Genomic DNA, 26,757 nt, shown 5'->3' on the forward strand with positions numbered 1-26,757 from the left:
TACAAGTCATTCACTGCATAGACAACAGAGAAGCAATTTTACAAGTGTAAATTCATCCTATATAGCTTATATATTCAAAATTTCTCATCTCCTACAGAGAACAGTGTTTAAAAAAAAATGAATTGCCCTGGGCTGCAGAGATAGTACAGAGGATAGGATACTTGCCTTGCATGCAGCCAACCCAGGCTCTGTACCTGGCTCTGCATATGGTCTCCTGATCATTGCCAAGAAAGATCCCTGAGTGCAGAGCCAGGAGTATGCCATACTGGGGACCAGCCCCTAAGCCCAAAATGTGATGAGCACAATAGAAAAAAAGAAATGTACAAATAAGGGGCACTGCCAGGGCTAGACAGAATAGGGTAGTCTGATCATACTGTACCAGATCACAAGGAAATATTACTATTAAATTTCTGCAGAAAAAACACTCTAGAAGAAAAATAAGCCATAAACATTGAGGTTAAGAGTAACTGGCACAGCTGAAAATGGCAATGAGGCTAGAATGGCAGGATAAAGAATGCATGAGATGCTCCCAGATAGAAAAGAATGGGTAAGGCATTTGTTTTGCTTCCAACTAAACTAGGTTCCATATTTCCCTGGCAAAACATACGGCCCCCTGAGCATGTTCAAGAGGATTCCTGAGTGCACAGGCAGGATTAAGCTTTGAATACTGCCAGGTATGGCCCAAAGAGAATAAAGAATGAAAGAAAAAGTATAGTAAAGTCTGAAGCTAGAAAAGAAAAGAGCGCAGGGGCATGGGGGGGGGGGTGTTGGCACAGGCACAGATCATAGAAAAACTTGTACACCACTGTAAGAATTAGGTTCTTGCCAGTTGAAATGGAAAGTAATTGCAAGGTTTGGGGCAGTGAAACAACATGATCTACTTTAGCTTCTGGAACAAAGGTCAAGAGTAAATTACAATGTTGGAAACTTTTCTAAGGACAGTACTTTTGTGTTAAACTTGTCCTAAATTTGTTTTGGATTTTGCTTTTCTAATATCTCTATACTAATAATAAGCAGAATCCTTTAAAAAGTACACCAAAGGCAATCTCTGGAAGCCTGCTACCCATTAGAAAAAAGGACACAAAGACACATAGAAGACACTCAGCTCTGATTTCTCAGCCTTTACTCACAAGCTAACATGTGGGTATATGAACACCTAAGACAACAATGAGCTCAAAAGCTGTTTCCATCTTTTCTTGATTTGCTCAGTTTTTACCGTCCTTTTCTCCTTCCAGTCAGACTTCTTGAAAGAAATGTCTGTATATACCACTCTTCCTTCCTCCATTTACTTTTTGATCTACTCAACCTCTCACCATGACACCTTATGATACCCAAATTCAATGGATACTTTTTAAGCCTTGCACTCCTCAGCTTCTCAGCAGTACTCACCAGTTCATTTTGGAAGCAATCCTATCTCCCCTCTTCTGGCTTCGGTATACACCAAGTGCTTTCCCTCTTTAATCAAGGGTTCCTTAGGTTATAAGACCCCTTTTCTGTTCTCCACCTAGCTTCTTGGATATCAAGGACCCCCAGCCCCACTGGAGAGCCCCTCATCCTCAAAAAACTTTCAACCAATTTGTTTTCTCCGTCCACTAATATACAGGTCATCACATATATGTGTCATAAATCTGCTTTCCCTTAAACCAACAATGTTATGTTATATACTGTTTGGTTGCTGTTAGCACTAATGAATATTAATTCCTCAGTAACATTTAAAAATCGAAATATAATTAATTTCCACCCACCCACCCAAAAAAAAAAAATATCTGGACTGGACTCATGACTGGATGGGAGATCTGGGACCCTTGACAGGAAGGCAGGGGTGGACTCTGCTATGTCCAGAGCATCTGCATGCTGTTTCCAATCTAGCCACTGTTTTCCACATTGGATTCTAGTTCCTCTTCTGCACCTTCTGCCTGGTCTCTTACACTTAATGTTTTAACTTTAGTATAGTCTATCAAAATCAAAAGACAAGAAGGCTGTGTTTCAGAGCTCTCTTTGCCATACTGCTTTTCTTAGTGATGAAGAATATGCATTATGCATAGCAGGCACATGTGACTTCCTCTGTCAATGAAGTTACATAAATTTTTGCATTAAATTATAATGTCCAAAAGCAAAAGATACAATTTTTCTATAGCATCAACTAGCTATCAAAAAAAAATCAAGTTAAAAAAAACCCACCCTGCATATTACTATAATCCTTCTCTTTCATAATGATCAATTATGACCTCCAACTTTTTATTCTAGAAAGAACATAACTACCTTGTTTTCCCAAATTCTAGTTTTTCTTGCAGTTTCAGTCTATCTTGGGAGAAATGCAACTTACCACTACAAGTCCTGTTGTCAGCATTAAGAGAGTAGTGGGCAGGACATCCACAAACAAAACCTCCTACTGGCACAGCCAAGCAGAGGTGGGAGCAGTGCCCATTGCTGGAAGCACATTCATTCCATCCTGCCTGTCGAGAGGAGTGAAAGACGAGGATGTCCATCACATAATCCAAATGGCCCTGAATGATGGTGCGGTTTTGGCCGCTGGTTTTGTTGGCACGCTCAATGCTGCGTCGGCTCCAATCCGTCCAGTAGATGTAATCTTGGTACTGAGTTAAGCCAAAAGGATGAGGCAAGTCATCTGCTATAACTTCACGGTTGAGTCCTATTTATGGAAAGGCAGTTAGACGGGAGAGAAGCAGAGGGATGAAATATGTGTGCGTGTAAGAGCAGCATAGCCAAAAAGCAATAATAAAGAGAGAAATCCAAAACATATAAAACATAAAACTACATCTGTAGCTAATGTGAAACAATTCACTTGTACAATTCTGAATTAAAGCAGTCCTCAGAATCAATTCACCTGCCACCAATACCCAGCAGACTTGTACTGTCTTGCTATAAATCAATGAGTTTGTTTAAACTCCTGCAAATGGTCCACTTTGATTTTGGTATATTTTTTCTCCATAAGGGTTTATGGTTCAACTCTGTTTCTTCTTTATATAAAAAGAAAGAATGTGTATATTGTATTTCACTGGCACAAAAAGCCACATCAGGACTATTCAGTTATATACTCCATTAAACCCCCAAATAATAAAATTTCTCATAACAGAAGCATGTGAATCCAGGTACCTGGCCTACTAAGGACCTAGATACTCATATTCTTAGCAGTAGTATCTAATGTGATACTAACAGGTACTAACCAAATGTGAGTAACAGGCACTTGTTTCTGTATAGAAAATAATCATACACCATGCTCGAATAAAAGAAGTACAGCTTACCAAGCATATTTGAAGATTCTATTAAGTTGGTATCAAGGTCTGTCCAATAAAGTCTCCTTTTAGCATAATCAATAGTTAGGCCATTTGCTCGCCCCACGTTTGGAACTAGTGTGGTTCGTTCACTTCCGTCCATAGCAGCTCTGTCTATCTTAGGTTTTCCACCCCATTCAGTCCAATACATAAACCTATATTCAAAACAATTAATATGTAACACTTTACTTTTGATATTCTGGGGAAAGATCATAGTCATGCAGTCATAAAGTAAATTTGAAGAAAATACAAATTTAGAATTAAAGTTAAACAAAATCATGGTTATATTTTTTTCTATTTTAGCACCCTTTATTTTTCCATTGCCCAAAGAGGAAATGAGTCAGTTTTCCTTAGTTTTTCCAATGATTTCATTCCATCCAAAATCTAGGATTTAGAAATGTCAAATATTTTCTTACTGAAGCACTTCATTTATAAAATTAATATTCGAAACAGAAATTTAAAAAGCACTGGTCTCAGAATCTGGTTAATTATTCAATATGTTTATATATTTCTCAAACCATGTAATTTGAGTTTTAAATTTTTAATTTTATTAAGTTTTAAAAAAAACTTGTTCTGATGTTGTTTGGGTGCCATACCCAGTGCTACTCAGGCCTACTCCTGGCGCTGGCAGTGCTTGGGAGATCAATGTGGTACCATGAATTCAAACCAGGCTCGGTGGGATAAAAGGCAAGCACCCCTATACTATCTTTATAGCCCCATTTCTTTCTATTTTAAAATTATTTTTCAACTTGTCCAACCAATTGTCCCAAGTTATGAGTACATTAAAGGTAAAAAGAAATCACCTTTAATTGAAATTAAAGCAAAGCGTTTTATACCAAACACAATGGAAAGGTATTTATTTGACCCAAGGGAACTATAAGAGCAATGAAATACCCTTTTATATATCTGCTGTATGGTGAACATTACTCTTCAATCCCTATGATATTTTAGAATTACTTGAGTTTTTCACTTTAATAAACTTTAAGAGCAGCCCTACAGCATAGCCCTTTTATAATAGATGGGGAGACCAAAGAACTAAAGGAAACAAGAAGAATTTGATCAGATTTCCTCAGGCTAATCACATGGCAGTGCTAAAACCAGAAGTAGAATCCTTTTGTTGTTGTTTGTTTTGGGACCACACCTGCATTGCTCACTCCTGGCTCTGTGCTCAGGAATCACTCTGGTGGTATTGGGGGACCACATGGGATACTAGGGATCAAATCTGGGTCAGCGCATGCAAAGCAAGTGCTATTGCTCCAGTTCCAAGGTCTAGAATCCTTAACCTGATGCCTTTTTAACTAAGCTAGCTAAAGGAATTAAGTTTGGGGAACCTTCTGAATACCAAAGCTAGGAAAGCACTCCATCGCCAGTTTTCACCAAACATCTAAGGACATTCATCCATCAGTCTGTCAGCTCATAGCTAAGTTAGAAGCAATGTATGAGACATATATTTCTGAAAGTTAAAGTCAGGGTCAGGCTTTGTTTGCATTTGTACTTGTCAGCTGACAAGCACGTGCACACTGCAAGTGCCAAAGAGAAACAACTGTGGGAGAAATTTCACAGTTGCCAACAGCAGAGATGAGAGTCCTTCGTACTGCTGAGTACTAAATATATCTGTTTGGTAATTCATGCTTACAGTCAAGATCACCAGAATCAACCACAGGGCAGCATAGAGAAGCTCTCACTGATTTGGTCTTCAAACTAGATGGTGAATTAGCCAATAACAGAATTCAGAGAATATGATTCAGATACACTGTATTTATGTCCCAGACATGTAAATATTGCAAGCATTTGCATTCACACATTATATCATTGAGTTTACCCCAACAGATTTGAAATCGGGTGTAATTTGGGAGAAGGTACAAGGAAATACCAGGCACGATACCCCCAAGAATGCTATTTACTTATATGACCAATATGATCGAATATGACCAGTACTATTTACTGGCCCACAGTGCTAATCAGGGGAGGAAAAGGGTAGGACACACTTGACCATGCATAGGGGCTATTCCTGGATCTTGCTGAGGGGTCATTCCTGGCAGCTTTTGGGAGATCCTATGTGAAGGGACTGAACCAGGGTCAGCTGTACACAGATAGGTGCATAAACCCCCTTTGCTATCTCTACCCTATTTTGCTCATTTTTCTCTACCCAATGATAAAGACAAGAGTAAAGTATCACTGATAATTACTAATTCTGAATCAGTCAAGTCTCAACTGATAGCTTTAAAATAAAGCCTATCACTCGTTTCCTCCCTGTTTTTCTGAATATATACTGCCACTATTTTATTTATTTATTTTTTTAATACTGCCATTATTAACATAGTCACTACCTATACCTCAAAGCTACACGACCAACTGACAACACTTTGTGAAAACAAATCACCACCAATGTCCTTCACCTGGGGATGCAGTGTATTAAGAGATTCCAGAAAAAGTAACCAAACTGTAAAAAACACCCCAGACATTATCTTTGTTTTGGAATCAGAACCCATTTTGGTGGTAGCAAGACAATTGACTTTGGCATTATTTACAATTCTTTGGGCTATGCAAAGAAAAGTGAACCCAACATACACTGGCAAGTCACGGTCTGTGTGAAAAGACAAAGACCCGATTTAAAAAAACAAAAAAGGAGCCCTAGAATAGATGAAGGACATCAGGTGTCAAAATTGGTGCTGGAAAAAGGAGTAATGATTCTGTAATGACTTTACCTGTAGCAACTGGGCAGATTTTTCACAAGGATTAATACACTTTAAGTAAAACTTTTTACACATCAGGGTGACATACATTTCAAATTTTCTGGGAGTAATAAAATTAATTCACTATTAAAGCAGATTTATATAACTGCCTACATTCACGTCTGATTAAGGATTCAGTAAAAACTGGGTACGATGGAGAAAAGAATACAATAAAGCCTACCTGTGATTAAGCTGTCAGAGTCCCAATAAGCTTTAATGAAGACATCAAGAATATAACCCATAACTAGGCCATGTGAATAGTCGCAAAGAAACCACATAAAAAGCTGCTTACCCTTCAGCAGGATCCAATGCAAGAGCTCTGGGACTATCGAGGTCTTTCCACACCAAAACCTGTCTGTGCTGCCCATCCAACTTTGACACTTCAATTCGATTCGTTCCTGTGTCTGCCCAGTACAAGTTCTTGCCAAGCCAATCCACTGCCATGCCTTCTGGATAATCTAAGCCAAATTCTACCACATGCTCCAGTGCACTGCCATTCATAAAGGCTCTGCTGATGGTCTGCAAGAGATTAATAACTAAGTCACAAGGTAAAAAACATTATCCAGAAAGAATGTACGGTTTGGTTTTTGCTGAGGCAGGAAGATGCAGAATAGCATATAATGTCTTAATAAAATTCACATATTTTATAAGACGCAAAAAAAACTGATCTCAACCTCTAACAACACAATGGTAAACTCATCTTTACCACTTTAGGGAGGAAATTTTGCTATTTTTAAGAACCAAAAATTCATTCTAGTACAATGGTGTATTGACTTTCCTTTTAAAATTAAGAAAGTGACTACCCAGTCCCGGATAAGACCTCTGGGGCAGACCAAGTTCCCACCCTGACGAAAGCCCTATTGCACTAACACCCCAAGAGCTGTCGCCATGCCGGTGGCCAGACTGTTCATTTAAATATTCTGGATTTTCTGGAGTGCGAGGCCACATCTGTGACATCTCCAAACTCTACAATACTAACATCCCAGTAGGAGCACATCAGACTGGATGGGAATGTAATGTAGAAGCCAACTAATCTGATTAACAAAAAATTAACAAAGAAGGCTTAACTAGCAACGACATCTTAGTAAACCCTTAGGCAAGGACTTAATGTCCCCACGGTGAGGTACAACAATTCTCACAATTTTCTTTCACTGAAGTATTTTTTGATCATTCCATTAGCCATTTAGTGGTAACAAGCAATATAAAACAAATTTTTGTGGGCCTGCTACAGGGACAGGCTTGAGGGACGGTTGGGGAAATGGGAGGCAATGGTGAAGGGAAGGTGACCGTGGAGGTGGAATTAGTGTTGGAATACTGAATGCCTATAATAAATCGTCGTGAACAACTTTTATAAACTGCAGTATTTAAATAAAGTGGGATAAAAAGAAAAAATAAATTAAGAAAGTGAAAAATATGTGACGAAAATGTAAACTTTTCAAAAGCAGTCAGTTCTCTGACAGTATCTGAAAATATGACACATCATCATCAATCTGAGATTTCAAAGCTTTTAAGCCTTATAAAATACAAATAATCATAACACAGGGCTATCACTTAGCTTTGAATCTTCCAAATTTAAAATGCCACAATGATGAGATTAATACTAGAGTAGTGCTACTACTACTTCTCTTACTGTGTGTGTGGTGCTGGGGGTGGAACCCAGATCCTCACACATGCAAACCAAGTTCTCTATCACTGAGCAACATTTCCCAGTCAAATATCATTAGTACTTTGTTTACATATAATTTTTCATTTAATTCTCACTAGTCTTCTTGAAAAGAGACATTTTTAACTTCAGTATGAAGAAACTTACAAGGTCATATATAATAAAAGTCAAGATTAATTTACTTTGTATATGCAATCATTTCATAGATTTTACTAAGTATCATTAGAATTCAGCACTCATTCTAATATCACATCATTTCTGCTTATTAGACAAAACTTGACATAAGTTACTGTGAAAAACCAAACATAATAATCTGGAAGGAGGAAAAATCATTCTTCAGATTTTCTAGTAAGGAGTTCCTCCTCCTCACTGACTTAGTATGTATTTTAGTATTTATCTCGGGGAAAGACAATAAGACCATGTTATAACTCATAACTAGCAGTTTCTAAGGCCTCATAATATTCCTGAAAATGCTTAAAAATCAACTCTGTCATTTATGTGAAACAACTGTGTGCTCAATACAACTGCAAAATATATTCCGTCTACAAATCAAACATAGGAGATTAAATCTTACGGATTTATAACTCATGCAAATCATATAAAATGTCATTTAAAAATTAATGCATGGATTAATGCATAGATTAATCTTGACTTTCTGTGAAAAGTTAAGATGAGCTTTAGCTTAATGAGGCAGGTTGATTAACAGCATAAAAATTCGGGAGTTCAAGAAGCTCTCCCTTTAATTTCCTAGTTTTAACTTCCATTTATTTTGCTAACCTTGAGAGATATGTCAGTCCAGTAAATTCGGTTGTCTGTCACATCAAAATCCAAAGCAGAAGCTTCTTTGACGCCAGTGAGCGGAATGGCGACATTATTGTTGTTTGTTTCCAAAGAAATTCGTCTGATATCTGCTCTCCGTGAAAACAAAAGGAAAGCCTCTGGGACAATGCAGGTCTTCATGTCGCTGATGAGCTCAAAGCCAATGGGGCAAGCACAGCGAAGGCCCTGTGGTCTATAGAGGCAAAGATGGCTACACCCCCCATTTTCCTCAGCACAGGGATTAGAACCTAAAAGAGAAATTGATCGTAAATCGAAGTCCAAAAAGGGACACAATCAACAAATGTCCACTTTAAATGACTATACAGGTGGCCAGAGAGATAGTATAACAGATAGGGTGCTTGTCTTGCACTTTGTCAATCCGGGTTCAATCCCCGACACCATAGTCCCAAAGAACACCCCAAAGAATAATACCTGAGTGCAGAGCCAGGAGTACAGCCAGGTGTGGCCCCCAAACTAAACCATGCATTTGCTTGACAAAGACCAATGTCTGCTTTCAAGTCTAGTTTCAATTCTAGTATTATACTGTGAGGATTTACAGGGAATAAAAGGCAGGCACAGAAGCACCTTTGTCACAGTTACTCTGTGGCAAGAGCATGGCAGAAGCCCAGGGGTGGAGCCAGAGTGCACTGTAATCATTAGGTGTCCACAGCTAAGTGTCACAGCATCAGTTTGCCGACTTCTGGGGGTGGGAGAGTAGGGGACACCAAGCTGTCTCAGGAGTAGTGAGTTCACCCAGGTCGTTAAAGTGTTTCATAACTCATGCTAATGAACTGGAAATAAAAATAGGGCAAAATACAAAATACTTTCTTTTATACGCATACCAAGGGCTGGAGCCCTAGCACAGCAGGTAGGGCACTTGCTTTGCACGCGGCCGACCCCAGGTTCGATTCCTCTGGCCCTTTCAGAGAGCCCGGCCAGCTATCCAGAGTATCCCGCCTGCATAGCAAAGACTGGCAAGCTACCCGTGGCGTGTTCGATATGCCAAAAACAGTAATAAGTTTCACAATGGAGACATTACTGGTGCCCGCTTGAGCAAATCAATAAACAATGGGATGACACTGCTATAGTGATACCAAGATTTTAAAATGTGACAATAGGACTAAATTATTTTGAAGGGGTGGTGGCATACATGTTATTTTAGGTCTTTAATCAACACACCAGAAAAAGGTCAACATTTAAAATGCCCATTCCAAGGATCAGAATGATACACAGTAGGTACGCTTGCTTTGCACATGACCAACTGAGGTTAGATCCCTGGCATCCTATACTGTCCCCCAAGCCCTCCAGGAGTGATCCCTGAGCACGAGCCAGGAGGAAGCACCGCGTACTGCTGGGTGTAGCCCCAAAACCAAAATAATAATAATAATTTAAAAATAAGGTTTAAAATACCCATTCCTTAGTTAGCAGATTATTTCTATCCCCACATAACAGAGACTTACAATGATGCTTTACAAACTGCTAACCATCTCCATCTTTTCTCAAACCTGGCTTCTATCTGTAAGAGGATTTTGAATCACTTACCAAAGATTCTATGAACATTTGTGGCTTTGAGGCCCATGAGGTCAGGAAGCTGATCTATGATGATTTCCCTCTCTGCACTTCGTTTGTGTACTCTTTCAATACTCCGTCTCTGCCAGTCCGTCCAGTACACATAGTCCCCCAGTAGAGTGAATCCAAATATGTGAGGAATCTTGTCTTCCACTAGTACTCGTCTCCCAGTGCCATCAGTATTCATTACCTTTAAGTTTAAAGAAAAAGGGTGAGCTCATATTTTACACAGGCACACAAAAAATAAATTGAAATGCCAAGTGACATTAAAATGAAAAGTGTCATTTTAATTGCTCCTATTATAACACTTGCAAAATAACATGTGATTTAATAAGAATGATTGTAAACATCCAATGTAAGCTCATATTTTACCTCCATTTCTCCATATACTCTTCTCTCTAAAAGTTCTGGAACTACTAAATTAATATCTTCTACCAAATGAGTATGTAAAAAATTAAAAACTTTTACAAATCATTTGCTATAAGTTGTACCTGTTTTCAAATTACAATATATCTCCGCATACAATCTTAGTACAAATTCTATTTTAAAATAAATTTTCTTTTAATCTTTTTTACCACTGACACAGAGACTTGTATAGGTCACAAAGCTATTATAGGGGCCGGAGCGATAGCACAGCGGGTAGGGCATTTGCCTTGTACGTGGCCGACCCGGGTTCAATCCCCAGCATCCCATATGGTCCCCCAAGCACTGCCAGGAGCAATTCCTGAGTGCAAAGCCAGGAGTAACCCCTGAGCATCGCTGGGTGTGACCCAAAAAGCAAACAAACAAACAAACAAACAAAAAAACAAAGCTATTATAGAGTTGATGCCTTTGTAGGGCGTTTTTTCCACTTAATGTACTTTTTATTTTCTTGCTTTTGTTTAAACACACACACACACACACACACACACACACACACACAGAGGATCTCTATAAACTACATACACACACTCAATAACTACCTTACTACCTGAGGCAAAAATCACAAAAGTACTTTTGGAGTTTACGACACACTCTACAACTTTACTATTTCCAGTAAGATATTCTTTCCAATTACCTATGCAACACTGAACCCATGCTGTTACTCTGATTATATAAACATCACTTGAAGTTGAACTGGGAGTGGGGAAGGAACCCTTGGTTTCTGACACTGAGCAACAGGTACTATCTTCTGTTCTAAAAGATAAATTTCCAAAATCACCAATCTCCGGTTACTAACAAGAAAACCTTTCTATAAATTTATTTATTTATTTGGTCTACCACAGTAGTGCTCAAAAGGCCAAGGGGCCACTTCCAACAGATACACAAGCAGACCTAAGTCCACTGGTCTGGTCTCAAGCCCAGGATGAGGTGATACTTGTTCCAAGTGCTGCAGGCACCACACGTAGGGCCTTGAATTTTTGTTTTTGATTTTTGTCTTTGGGCCACATCCAGCCAATACTCAGGAATCACTCCTGCTGGTGCTCGGGGAACCATATGGGATACCAGGGACTGAACGTAGGTCGGACGCGTGCAAGGCAATCACCCAACCAGGTGTACTATGACTCTGGCCCCTAAGGGCCTTGATAATCTTGCATGAACTTCATCCCTTTGAACTACCTCCCTCACCCCACTCTATCATTTAAAATGGCCCGGGTGCCAGACAAATTAATAGTTATGAATAAGAATTTAGAAATCTAGTTTATATGGAGATCCTGGGACTGAACAAATAGTACAGGAGGTAAGATGTTTGTTTATATGTAAATGAGCCCAATTATTTCCTGTATCACACATGGTCCTCCGGAGTACAGAGCCAGGAATAGCACCTGAGGACCATTGGGCTCCAACTCCGCCCCCAATGGATAAAAAAATAAATGTTTGTCCTCGTAACTAAGATAATCTCTATATAAAGGTTTTTTGTTTGGGGGTCACACCAGGTGTGCGAGGGGCTGATAGTGTCAGTGCAAGGGGCTGCTTCTAGTGGTGGCTTCGAAACCAGGTGGTAGCAGGAATCAAACCTGAGCCATCAGCACAAAACACATGTGCTTCAGCCCTTTGAATCATCTCCACAGTCCCAAATAGAAGTTCTGAGTCCACATTTTATTATTTTTTTTTTTTTGGTTTTTGGGTCACACCCGGCGATGCACAGGGGTTACTCCTGGCTCTTCACTCAGGAATTACCCCTGGCGTTGCTCAGGGGACCATATGGGATGCTGGGATTAGAACCCAGGTCGGCCGCGTGCAAGGCAAACGCCCTACCCGCTGTGCTATCGCTCCAGCCCCCGTGAGTCCACATTTTAAAAGCTCACAATCACCACTGGGATAAAGGTACAGACACTGAAAATCTTCATCTAATGACAATTCCTAAAAAATGAGGGCAAACGTTTATATAACAGTGATTGTTCTCTACAGTTTGACCATTTGAATAAAAGGTGGTTTTGTCTAAATTTTGAATCCCTGTAAAAAAATGTGTACTACTGAAGAATTCTAAAGCAGAGTTCCAAAAATTATTTTCTGGTTTGGAAACAGTGAAAAATCTACATTTTGTTTTTAAAATTTAGGTGAAGCTTCACAATGATAGGAAGAGAAGTGAGGCTTCACTTAAATTAAAAAAATAAAAATTGTAGATTTTTCACTGTGTCCCCCTAGCCCCACCAGAAGTGATTCTGAGCATTGAACCAGAAGTAACCCCTGCGTATCACTGCTCTGACCCCAAGAAAACTTAAAAAAAAAAAAAAAAAGTGATGATTTCAACTTTTCCCTCAAAAAAGAAAACTGTTTAACAAACTTTATAATAGTGCTTCTGCCCCTGGCTGTCTTCACCAGGGCCCCTCAGTGGTTGGGTTGACTTTCCCTACCCACCCGGAGCAGAGCCCTGACAGCTGAAGACCTCTGGAACTCAGCCACACCCATGCTCAAGGCCACTCTCCACACACATGAAGGAACCAGCAGAGGAACCCAAGTGTGAGGGACCCGGGGCTAAAATCTCTAAGCCTGCTCAGATTGGGACTGGGCCTCCTCCACCCAGATCCTTCATTTTCCAGTAGCTAGGCAGTCACACCCACAAACTACTCCCCCTCCCTTCCGTATAATTCCATCAACGGCCAAGATCCAGAACTTGGCCGTGCAACCTCTTATTGTCCAGTTCTCTCTCTCAGACAACCTGGCAAGTTACTGAGAATATTCTGCCTGCACGGCAGAGCCTGACAAGCTCCCCGTGTGGCATATTTGACATGCCAAAACCAGTAACAATGAAGGGTCTCATTCCCCTGACCCTGAAAGAGACTCCAAAGTGGCACCATTGGGAAGGATGAGTAAAGAGAGGCTGCTAAAATCTCAGGGCTAGGACAAATGGAGATGTTACTGGTGCCCGCTAATGCAAATCGATGAATAATGAGATGACAATGACAGTGACAGGTGAAGCTTGTTTTTAAAACTACTTCTGAACCGAAGAAGCCAAACTGACACCAGTGCAGTAATCCCAAGCATCACTGGGTATGGCCAAAAAAGAAAAAAAAAAAAAAACAGCACTGTCTAAATATATGATTTTGTTAACTAGTCTGCCATTTTGATTTTATGACCACATTTAAATATGTACGTTTATTTTTTTGGAGGCCATACCTGGCAATGCTCAGTGCTTCAAGACTTTCAGCACACATCTATTACAGCTGTCTCTAACTCTTAATCATGTGTTCCTACTGCCTACAACTGAGCTTCCAATCTAACTCAGATTGGAAAAAAATGCTAATGAAAATTGTCAATGACTTTCTAACTTTTTTCAGTATCTTTCTCCCTCCCTATACCTCCCATCTCCAGGACCTTAAACATATGAACTACACATTTTACCTAGTGAGCTACATTTCCAATCCTCTTGTCTTTTGAACACGTTACATTCTGAATGGCCCATTTTTGGATGCTCTAATTTTGGCCTGTCCTAACATAAAATGAACCTAATTGTCTACCTAGGGACCATTTCACTGATCCATCCTTCCTCCTCAAGTTTCTACTGCCAGAGACCATTTCACTGGTCTCTCCTTCCTCCTTCTCCTTTCAAACCTAGATGGAATGGATAGTTTCCAAAGCTTTCTGGGTTTTTGTCTATCTGTAAAATAGCCTTCAAATGAGCCCTTTAAGAAACCAGAGCTCAACAAGAGGAAATCCAAGTTTTACATATTAGAGGCCCAGGTCTGATCCCTGGAGCATCACTGGGTATGGTTAAAACCAAACAAAAATACTCAAGCAAAGAAACAAAATAACCATTCAAGTCTAGAAAGAAAAAAATAACTATTTTGAAATAAAGTCTGATTTCTAAATTACATTATGTACCAAAAATGCAAATATGTGAAGACCTCATCTAAAGGCCCCTCTATAGCAGAATTTATTGTACTCTCCAGAAAATTTATTGTTGTAATCAAAAATGGTAAATTTAACAATGCACCTATTTTCTCCATGAAAGAGAGTTCATCATCCTCTCAGACAGCATCTAACATGGAGTGTGAGGTATCACTTTCTCACAAGCTTAGCATATATTAAAACATTTCTTTACTTAATTTTATCCTATTTTCAGTATTAGCTAAAATAACTACTGTTATTATATACCTAAGCTACACCCAGGCCAGCCAGCATACAACTTCCTAAAAATTAAAATGTTGATCTTTTTTCCTTTTTTTATTTTTGCCTTTTGGGTCACACCCGGTGATGCACAAGGGGTTACTTCTGGCTCTGTACTCAGGAATTACTCCTGGTGGTGCTCAAGGGACCATATGGGATGCTGGGAATCAAACTAGGGAATCAAAATGCTGGGAAGGCAAATGCCCTACCCGCTGTGCTATTGTTCCAGCCCCTGATTTTAATTTCTATGTTAAAAATACTATGCAATCAACCAACTCTTTCCTCTTTCAGCAATGTCAGCATTTTGCAACATTTAGTTCACTGTCACTGTCATCCCGTTGCTCATCAATTTGCTCGAGCAGGCACCAGTAATATCTCCACCGTGAGACTTGTTTGTTACTGTTTTTTGCATATTGAATACACCACGAGTAGCTTGCCAGGCTCTCTGAGAGGGGCGGAGGAATCAAACCCGGGTCGGCCGCGTGCAAGGCAAACAAACGCCCTACCCACTGTGCTATCGCTCCAGCCCCCCAACTCTTATTTTTATTTCTTTTGCTCTTTTGGGTCACACCTGGCGATGCATAGGGGTTACTCCTGGCTCATACACTCAGGAATTACTCATGGTGGTGCTCAGAGGACAACATGGAATGCTGGGAATCGAACCCAGGTCGGTCGCATGCAAGGCAAATACCCTACCCGCTGTGCTAATTTGCTCCAGCCCCCCAAAGGCCCAATTCTTTCATTTCTTTTAGGTTAACCCAAAGCAGTAGTATTAAAATTATAGTTAAGTCATAAGAAAATCCCTATCTTGCATATCATTTTTTTGGCTCTCACAAATAAAAGAATTTAGCACCTGATTCTGTGCTCTGGGATCACTTCTGGTGGTGTCCAGTAGACTGTATGTGATTCCAGAGATCAAACCGAATTCACCCATAGCTAGGCAAGCACCCTGACCACCAAACTATCTGTCCAGCCACCACCAGCCCCCACAGGAGCATTCTATACAGACTAGATACAATTCAATTTAGCTGTGTGGCTCATGAATATCTTTAATATGTTATCTATGAAATTCTTCATCGTGGAATAAAAGGAAGAAAGGGAGAAAATCTAAGGAGTAAATCTAAGAGCACTTCAATGACAAGACTATTAATAAATGTTATCATTTGTTTATAAAGATAATCCTTAAGGACCCAGGGATTAATAATTTAAACAAATCTAATGATGAGACTTCACAGCTGAAGAACAATAGGTGCTTCCTTTTATTCAGTGCCTACTGATTATTTTCTTCATATCTGTATCCCTTAATTACTTTTGCAGACTTGATTCTTGATACTCCCCTGAAGATTTCTCACCTACAGCTACATAGTCACTTTCTTCAGGACAAAAGCCACACAATAAAACAAAAACATGTTCCTTCATCTCAACAAAATCTGTGTCACTGTCACTGTCATCCCATTTTTCATTTGCTCAAGCAGGCACCAGTAACGTCTCCATTCGTTCCAGCCCTGAGATTTTAGTAGCCTTTCCTTACTCGTCTTTCCCAACGATTGAAGGCTCTTTCAGGGTCAGGGGAATGAGACCTGTTATTGAGTACTTACTTACTCAACAAAACCACTATTAAAATTTTCACACCCAACAAATAACAGAATAGGACAGGTTTCTATGTTTGTAAATACAGTTTTAAGCCTCTTGTGTTTAAAGTATCAACACAAATTTCTGTAGAAAGCTTATTTGTTCATTCTGAACCCAGAACAAAAGAACTATTTTAGGTTATGCTTTCAAAGTTAGGCCAATACTAATTAAATCTCCTGGCAACTCTTAAGGATATGCTTCATTGTATTACCTCATAGTGGTTTAATTAAACTGAAATTAGGCTTCTGTCACTTGTAAAAACTACCTGCCAGCCTGAGTGAGAGTCTCCAGTGGCGTCAGCTGCTTTCACCACCTTATGTATGGATTTAACATTCTGAGGAATTCTCAAATACGGCAAACCACACTGAGAATATAGGTTATCACAGGAAATAGATTTACGTTAACCAGAACATTAACTCCAAGAGGAAGTCATGGCAAACCTTCCACAGACATCACATGCAACTTTAAAAATTTTATCAGCTCATTAAATGTCAGGATAAGATTACCAATGAAATCTTGGAATGCAGCCAGTTTACCACCAAAAGTTTCTGCTATGGAACTTCACTTGATTGGATATATTCAAAACATAGTATTCTAATAGGACAATCAGGCACATAGCCTAAAATGAGCTGGGGTGGAAATGCTATAAAATCATAAAAGAACAATTTAAATTATGATCACAAAGAACACCTTGCAATGTTTCACACAAAAGTAGTGAATGAAGTGAATAATTATGACACAAATAAAACTGGGGCTGATTGAAATACTTCAGAGGGTGAAATACAATTTTTGTAAAATATAATTCCACAAAAATGGCGTTTTGGGGGTCCAGAGTCATAGTACAGTGAGTAAGGTGTTTGCCTTGCAAAAGGCACACCTGGATTTGATCCCTGGCACCTCATATAGTCCCCTGAGCACTGCCAGGAGTGATCCTTGAATAAAGCCAGGCATAAATCTTTCGGCCAGGTTTGGCCCAAAATGACCCACAAAAGGAAAGGGGGACATTTTTTCAAACTAACATTTCAGTCACACAGAAAGTCACTGAGGAGACGAGGAGAAATCTATGAATCCAGGAGAAGTAAAAGAATACTAAGTCCCTGCCTAAGAGCAGTTTTAGGGTCTGTTCAAATTAATATCCAAAGCCATGCAGGACATTATTATTACATCTAATAAATACAAATGATATTTAATTTGAGAATTAAAGTATCACAACTGCATTAGGTTTTTACTGTTTATGAAAGGAGTCAACTTAGGATTCTAAGCATTTATGATTACTATGTTCATTTACAGACCTAAGAATTGTTATTGCTACAATAACAAGACCTACAGTATTCAAGAAAATAACAGACTGAGAGCAGATTTAGTTTCAGATAATGATTTTAAAACATCATTTTAAAAAGAACCATTACTCCTTGGAACAATGGGAGATTCCAGTCCTAAGGCAAGGGAAATGTAAAATAAGGCTGAAAATACTGTTGTTCCAGAAAGTGCTTTAAATATTATGAGGACTTCTTGAAACTTTAACACAGAATTACCATCCTAGGAGATGGCTCAAAAAGCTGAAGCACATGGTTTGCATTCGGGAGAAAGAGGTTCAATCCCCAGCACACCTATTCCTCAAGAACTGCTACGTAGTGACTTCTGAACACCATGTCAGGAGCACCTGGTGCACTGATGGGCATGCACCCAAACTCAGTAACTACCCACTCCCATACAGAAATATATTAAAAGTTTTTAATTCTGGATGCATGTCCAAAGAAACTGAAACCAGACTCGAAAAGATCTATTTACACAACCATGTAAAATCAAGAGGATGAATCAATCTAAACATCTATCCATTGATGAATATGAAACAATCAAGCACACAACAGGACGCAGCCTTTTCAAAGAAGGTACTCTGTGAAACAGTATGGGTAAACCAACGAGGACACTGAGCTAAGTGAAACAAGTCAATCACAAAAGCACAGCCCTAAGTAAGTCTACTAACATGAGGTATATAAAATAGACAAATGCTCCAGAAACAAAAGTAAAATAATGAATAGCCAGGAGTGGGATAAGGAGAAGGAAAGTTGGTCTACAGATACAGAATTTCTCTTCTGGCAACATAAAAAAGTCATACAGATTTTTTTCCTACTACAACAGTGGGCATATAATTTACAGCATTGTACAGTGCATTTTAAAATGAGCAAGAATGGCAAATTTTGTTATTCTTAAAAAAAATACCCACAATTTTTTAAAAGATGGAATCATGTGAAAAGGGGCAAAGGAATCAACTCAAAAGTCTTCTTCATGTCAACTCTGGGGCAATTTTTGAAAAGGGCAGTGAACATAACCTATAGAATATCTAAAAATCCATGCTGATATATATGTGAATAATAAAACAGGAGAATGCTTTTTGTTTTCTTTTTTAGTTTGGGGGCCATACCCAGCAGTGCACAGGGCTTATTACTCCTGGCTCTATGCTACAGGGTCACTTGAGATCCCAGAGAATGCTTTTCCTTATGAAAGAGTTCAATCAAAAAACATAACAGAGGGACAAAAGAGGTAACTCAATGAGCTGAAGCATGTACTTTGCATGTAGGAGGAACCACAAGCTCCCTCATATACCACCTGGTATTGCTTTAAAAAAAAAAATTTGGGGCCAGGGATAGAGCACAGTGGGTAGGGCAAGTGCCTCACACACAGCAAACCGAGGTTCCACCCCAGGCATCTCCTATGGATCTCCAAGTACCACCAGGAGTAATTCCTGAGTGCAGAGCCAGGAGTAAACCCCAAGCATTGTTGGTACGGCCTGATAATTTTTTTAAAAAATGTATGTGTGTATTTAACAGGGAATTGGGGAAAGTGTCTGTGGAATAGCACTGAATACAATTCCCAACACTACCTAGTAAGCCCAAGTATCACTTCGTGTGCCCCTAAGACTTAACACACACACATACACACACACATATGAAATAACAAATGGTATAACTACTAATTTCTTGTTCTTAACTTCTATAAGTAAAATAAAGGTGAGTAAGTATATGCATTATTACAAGATTTTTGTTAAGCTTAATTTATTTCAAAGTAGTAATCTAAAAACAGTAGCAACAGAGTACAACAAAAAAGTTCTGTATTACAGAAAAGAACGGTGGGAGTAGGAGTTGGGAGGGACACTTTGGTGGAGGTGGTGTTGGAACACTGTATACATGAAACCCTATCACTAATAGTATTATAAATCACGGTGACTAAAAAATCTTAAGTACTATATTAGGAACCCCAAAAGTCTGAAATCCACTACCTTCTTACCTTCTTTCTAAATAAAAAGCTATTATTACTTTCAGGCTCCAAAGACAAAAGTAGCAACAGCATTTAACTAAAACAAAATAACCAAGCATTAGCAAATTTGGCTGAGAAACCTGTATTAGAAAGAACAAATGAGAAGGGCTGGAGCAACAGTGCAGCAGATAGGGCCTTTGCCTTGAATGCTGCTGACCCAGATTTGATCCCCAGCAGCCCAAATGATCTCTCAAGTCTGCCAGGAGTGATGACGGAGCAGAGAGCCAAAAGTAATGACCTCTTGGTTTTACATGGACTCAATTAGTTAAAAAACACTGATATGTTTAGCAAGCTTAGAATATTTACTTAAGCCTACAAGCATGTTATAATAGATCAATTTACATGAAGATAAGTAAGAAATCGGAACAAATTGCTTATCAGGAAAAACTGCTTTCAGTAAATTAATGAAAGTTTTGGGTCAGAGTGTGTTTTTCATATACCAACACTGGTTCAATCCCCAGCACCTCAAGCTCCTTCAGGAGTAAAGAGCCAGGAATAACCCCTGAGCACTGGGAGGTCTGACCCCAAAAAATAATTAAAAATACGCTGTACTCACAATAAGCAAGTTTTCTTAGAGTAATAAGAATTAAATGCACAGTAAATAAGGAAACATTTACAAAAGAAAAAAATCAAATAAAGAAAATTAAAAGAAGTAAAAAAGGAAATATCCATGTCAACATAAATTTAGCTACTCTCCCAGGGTAAGATACATTTACTACCTATATTTAACCAAAGTAACAGGATAACAAAACCAAACCATTATAGCTGGAAGGCACCTGAAGATCATTTGGTTCAAATGACCTTACTAGACAAATACAAAGGCCTTTGATCACCCAGTTAAGTGACCAAAAAAAAAAAAAAAAAAGAATTAAGGTCAAGATCCAATATAAAATATTTCAAGAAAGATCAAGAAATTCTCTCACAGGGGACTGAAAAGTACAGGGTTTACTTAAAAGTTGTCTTGCGTACAACTAACCCCAGTTTGATCTATGAGCACAGAGCCAGAAGCAACCCAGCCCCCTAAGAGGAAAGATTACCACTCAAAACAGTGGAGCACTCTCCGCAGCTGCACAAGCATGAATCCAGACACAGCAAAACCTTTCGGCATGGGCAAGTCCTCGCAGAATGTCTCCAGCCTGAGAACTAAGCCTCGGCCCCGTGCCCGCCCAGGAGGGGAAAGGTATTTCTCTCTTTCGCCTCTTTCTCTCCGGGGAGGAAGGGCGCGGTGTCCGCCATATTAAGACGACCACAGATTGGTTTTTCAAGTCTGCAATGATCCAATATCTGGAAGAAATCTCCCTGGACTTAGTTTTTAAAGCAAAGAAATTCAAAACCGCGCGGCCGCTACTGCGGCCGCACGACCTCATTTGTCTTCACAGTAGGTCTGAATGAATCTAGTGGGGTACTCCTAACAATAGTGAGGTTTGTGTTGAAATATTGAATGTAACCAAAGTAAACAGAAAGTAAAATGAAACTTATCAGTTACAAGGCGGGGGGTGGGGGGCAGGATGGGAGGTGAACTGTTTGATTTTTGGTTTTTTTTTTTGGTGGTGGTATATGGGCACTGGTGAAGGGATGGTTGTTTCAGCATTGTATAACCGAGACCTAAGCCTGAAAGCATTGTTATCTTCCACATGGTGATTTAATAAAATAAAATTTTTATTAAAAAAAAAAAAAACAGTGGAGCACTATAAATGAAGAGGCTGACCTCTCTTCTCAAGGCAGGACTTGGATAGAGAAGATAGTACAGAGGAGAAAGGGCTAGTCCTGCACATATCCAACCTGGGTTCAGTCGCTGGGACCATATAGATTGGTCCCCTAAGCACCACCAGGAATGATCTCTGAAATAAAGTGAGGAGTAGGAGTAAGTCCTGGGTACAGTCTGGTGTGGTCAAAAAACAAACAAACAAAATTAAATACAAAATAAAATCAACTCTTCAGGAGTATAAAACCAAAGAAATTAAAAAAGCTAATTCTGAAAATTGCCAAGACCGAAACAAAAGGCATCTCTGTACATATAAAGACAGCTCAATGGCTCATAGCCATTGCCGGGCAGTACTAAGGCCTCAAGGGTGAATCCTAGTGACCAGCATGTGCTGAAGTCGCCCCAGCAGCCCTGCTGCCTGAGGAATACCAGCAAGGGAAGAAAATAAATCTCTGCACCTGTAAAACCATTTTATATTAGAATGTGACAAGAAAAAGCAAGAGCAGAACAACTGAAAAATGACTCAAGAGCAAGTTTAAACTTGGTCATTAAATGCTTTATAAAATACCAACACCAGACTACCCTCGTTTATACAGACAAAAGTATACCAACTCCTCGGTGAGGCAAGCATGTTGTTTGGTGAGGCTCGAGGGTTTGTCGGGGCAGTTCAGGAAAGCATGACTACACCTATCATCAAGCAAGTTTCCTCATTATATACGTGTAGTAATTTTTTAAGAGCAGACAGAGTAGAGTGGATAATGAGACAACGAAACATATAATTGGATGAGGGACTCCAGCTTCTGTAGATTATAACAAGTTAAATAATGTTGCTAGAACTATATATCAGCAAACAACTTTCAAATGGGAGTTGAGAAAATATTATACAATGTAAACTCCAAGCAAGATGAAACACTAGACTACATCATGTTTACTTCTCAGTGAATATAAACTCCAAACCTAGGAATACTGTTGTGCTGAAGAACTGAATATGAGTTTTTATTAATATCATGTTTGCTGTGGGGAGAATAAATATTTGCATACATTGAGTGAGGTGCTGCAGTACAAATGAAGAGTCAAGCATGCAGGGCTCATGTGTGAGGCCTAGTACCAAACAAACAGAAAAAGGAGAATGGACAAAGATATTCAAATTTGTAAGTTAAATTTTTTCTACAACTGGAAGTATAATCAATTTTAAAAAATGACAAATGTGGGGCTGGCACTTGCCTTGCCCATGACTGACCTGGGGTTGATCCTCGGCATCCCATATGGATCCCTGAGCCAGCCAGGAGTAACTACTGAGTGCAGAGACAGGAGTAAAGTGTGTGTGTGGGGGGGAGTGGGCAGGAGAGGGGAAGGAGAGGTGTGGTGAGGGATTAGGAATGACAAATGTTATCAAGTAGCAAAGGCCACTCCCAGAGAGTACAATAGGGAAGAAGGGGTTGAGAGTGGCTGTGGGGAGTTGTGTACACTGATTATCATTTATTTGGTGGTGGTGTTTTGGATTCATACCCAGAAGTGCTCAGCAGTTGCTCATCTTAGTGGTCAAGGGATCATAAGATACCAAGGACAGTACCTGGGTCCTCTTGCATGCAAAAGCATGAACTCCTCCCTATCTCTATTAAAATTTCTTAAGGACTTAATCTTACAAACAAACACTGTAGCACTGTCGTCCTGTTATTCATCGATTTGCTCAAGCGTAGATCAGTAATGTCTCCATTGCACGGCAAAGCCTGGCAAGCTACCTGTGGCGTATTCGGATATGCCAAAAACAGTAACAACAAGTCTCTTACAAATAAGAAGAAAAATAAAAAACAACCTACAAGGCCTTGTGTGTCTTAGCAGATTTTCAAAATACAGAGTGAAGATGCCAGACAAAGACTTCACTTTAAAAATAAATCTAAATACTTAAGAGAACAAATTACTAGGGTATTGATAAAGTAGGGGAAGCTTTTAGAGAAAAATGTAACCCTTCAATTTTAGGCTTAGAATATGAAACAGAACATTTATCAAATGCCAAGTTTTCAGCACACAACTTACACAATATTCTCTCTATTCAAAATTTCTTGGTACTCAAGGTTTTAATAATCTGTTTCTATTTCCCAAAAAAGTTGTGGCTAGTATAATTAGATTTGGATGAAACTACCTATGGAAATTACATTCTCTAAAAGTAGGAAAATTTACAGTAAAAGAGATTGAAAACAGACCTACATGTACTTCAAGAAGACAAGAAATACTACTTTTTGCCTGTAACAACCAGGTGCTACTGCCTTTGCCAGCAGAATCTCAAAAGCAAGGACATAAATTTTAAAATACAAATGAAAGAATTGTGAGAAATTTTAGCTAGGACAACATATTTTCTTAAATTCTGTAATTCAAAGCAAACTAATCTGTCAAGTAGTTGAGCTAGTATGAAAAAAAAGTAATTTTCAAAAAGTACATAAAGATTACTTTTATGGAAAAAAAAACCTCCATAATATACAAGTTAACAATGCACTGTGGGCTGGGTATGTAACTCAGTAGGAGACCATTTGCTTCACATGCAGAACCATGAGTTTAATCCCTAGTATCACAAAATAAATAAAATGGAAAAAATACCAAACTTTACGTGGTGACAAGAAAATACTCTGAAAATTCATATATTATACTGATTTGTTTTTGCTGTCAGTAATAGGCACTTCAGGTCCTCAATACAAAAGAGGTTTTTGGCAGTGAAAACTTGCCAAGAAAAACTGAACCGTTGTCAAGTCAAAATATTCTTCCCTCTACTACAAAGTCATAAAGTAGAAACAAGGGCTGGCTTAAATGCCCCCCCTACAGAAAAAATAGAAATTATCCTCTTTGCTAAAGCTTTAGTATTTATTAATGGGAAGTCCTAGAACACCTCAGTAACCAACATTTGGGTGGGGGAGCCCAGTGTAGGCGAGCAAACAAGAAGCTTGTTTGCAAAAGGTGATGAAATGATTTCAGTTTACTGAAGAAGAAACATATGCAAGTAACAAGTATCGACATGTACCCTCTGAGTAAAACCTACAGATAAGAGGTTCCACGTCCAGCTGATAAGTAGGGCAGACACATCCTCACAGATATATTCTTATACTAAACACAACTAGTACTGCTTTTACTTCTTATTTTGGGGAGTTTGGAGACAACACCAGCTGTGCTCAGGGCTCACTTCTGGCAGTGCTCAGTGTACTATATGGGGTGCCAAGGATTGAATCCAGGTGATTGCATGCAAGGTCAGCACCTGAGTCACTATACTATCTCTCCAGCTGGCCTTTTATTAAAAATATGACATGTTCACATTCCCCCTTTGCAAAGACTGATCAAAAGCCTCAGGTTAACTATTAATTCTGTAAATAAAAATTGAGCATTAAATCCAAAGATCTTCGTTATCTTTTTTTATGTTTACTAAACCTTAAACCCAGCCCAGGAAACATTCAGAGCTCTTCCCATGAGTAAAGTTCTAAAGACACAATCTTACTATCCTTACCACTACATCTACCAAACAAGCAATCTTTTCTTTTCAAATGCGTAACACACACATGTAGGGTAATCTGAACCTCAAGTCTTCCTTGGAATGCCTAAATTTTCCAAAAGAGGATAAGGTTACTGTAAGGATATCTGATAGTTTCTTGCAAACCCAAGAAAAGTAGTGCTTGTCATTCTAGGTCATAAAAATATCAAAAAAGCTTTTTTTGGAGAATAGAAACAGAGCATATGATTACACTACACTAACATCAGTTCCCAGGAACAACTGCTCAAAACAAGAGGGTAGCAAAAAAAATCTTAGAGAAATAAGCAACTCTAAAATTGAAAAAACTCAAAAGTTTTCAGTTTCACTATGATCTACCTACCATGCAGCAAGCAAAAAGCTGCTGGTGACAACTGCTGGTAGAGCCATAAATCACTCTAGTCTCGGAGAGAGAAACTAACAGCTTTCTCCTCTAATTATGCAGAACTAACTCAGATGAAGAGCTGTGTCTTTCCTGAGCTTGCCATATACCAGCAAGTCACAAAAGTTAATAAATAATGTCTGCTCTCCTTATTTCCCAGATTCGCCTACAGATTTGAAACAAAAGCATTGATGCTCAATTAGGGGAACTCAATCAGAATCTACAGGGAAATAGTGACAGATCTTGTGAATAATTTGGTAGAAGTAAGTATAAGACGGGGCTGGAGAGACGGTACAGAGAGAAAGGTGCTTGTCTTGCACACAGCAAACCCAGGTCCAATCCCCAGCACCCTAGCTGGTCCCCCAAGCACTCCCAGGAGTAATTCCTGAGTGCAGAACCAGGAAAAAACCCTGAGCATCACTGGGAGTGGCCCCCAAATAAACAAAAAGAAGTAGGTCTAAGACATGTGTACTACTGTGTGAAGGAAAGAAAAGAAGCAAAGCACAGGAGAAAATGGCATCCATATTCATACATGTATACCTCAAGAAGACAGAACAAGTATTAGTTTTAAGGTCTGCTGAACTCACAGCAAACTTACACATCCTACTTAAGCAATCATCCTCTGTTGTTATAGTTACAGAATGTATTTATTTTTTTCATTCTTAAACACTGTCACTCAGAACCTCCATTTTATCTCTAACTGAATCCTTCCTGAACATGATATTTGAATAAAGTTCAGTGTTAAAAGCTAAAACTCCCCAGTAAGAACTGTTTTTTGTTTTGGTTTGCTTTACTAGGGTTCATGTTCAGCAGTGCTCAGGAGGTAACAGTAGTGCACAGATGACCTGATAGCTCAGTGCTCAAACAAACCTCAGACAGAGTTTCAAATGGATCAGTCAGATCACACTAAGAAAAAGACCAAAAACAAGCATTTTTAAATGCCAACAAAATAGTGAATCAAGTGCCTTCTCCACTGTCAGGAGTATGTTCTCTCCTCATCACAGACATTCTGGGACACATGATCTTCTGTTTTTACTGCAATCTATATAATCACATACATAGCTGAACAAAAAGACACATTAAGATCTGACTGAAAACGAGTAAGTCATTTATACACAAGCTGACCCATGTGAAGCTAATAGCCTCTGAAAAGTAAACCAATTTTCCTTGTCTCATCAGCACTGCATTCTAGATACTGGAGAGAGACACATATCTAGGGCTCAAGAAAGGGGGCACTAAAACCCAATAAAAGGAAAAATATTTATAGTCAAGTCTATGCAAAATTTTCTAATAATGGAAACCAGCTGCAAGAAAAAAGAAATGCAGTTTTCAATGAGTCTGGAATACTAATAGGTTTCTCTTATTCCAAGTTTCCATTCTAAAAGGAAGGCCTTTAATACATTATTCCCTAAGAGTCCCCAAGAAGCCTATGAATTACCTTCCTAAAATAACAACTGCAGAACCTTTATTATTTATTGATTAGAAAATATATGCTGTGGTTTGCAAGAGCCATTTAAAGCCATTCCTTTTACAAAAA

The 26,757-nt window shown here is 39.0% G+C and overlaps 1 protein-coding gene across 1 annotated transcript in view; it reads right to left on the reverse strand.

Moving 5' to 3' along the window:
• The window catches only part of LRP6 (LDL receptor related protein 6), a 146,185-nt gene that overhangs the window by 31,551 nt on the left and 87,877 nt on the right, over positions 1-26,757 (reverse strand). The window contains exons 8-12 of the mRNA XM_055118208.1: positions 10,056-10,272; positions 8,472-8,761; positions 6,324-6,550; positions 3,267-3,451; positions 2,327-2,653 (exon numbers count right to left, since the gene is read on the reverse strand). Coding sequence (XP_054974183.1) covers positions 2,327-2,653; positions 3,267-3,451; positions 6,324-6,550; positions 8,472-8,761; positions 10,056-10,272 — 1,246 coding nt within the window. The remainder of the gene's footprint in view (positions 1-2,326; positions 2,654-3,266; positions 3,452-6,323; positions 6,551-8,471; positions 8,762-10,055; positions 10,273-26,757) is intronic.

Source organism: Sorex araneus, chromosome 10 (genome assembly GCF_027595985.1).
Source record: "Sorex araneus isolate mSorAra2 chromosome 10, mSorAra2.pri, whole genome shotgun sequence".
Taxonomy (NCBI): Eukaryota; Metazoa; Chordata; class Mammalia; order Eulipotyphla; family Soricidae; genus Sorex; species Sorex araneus.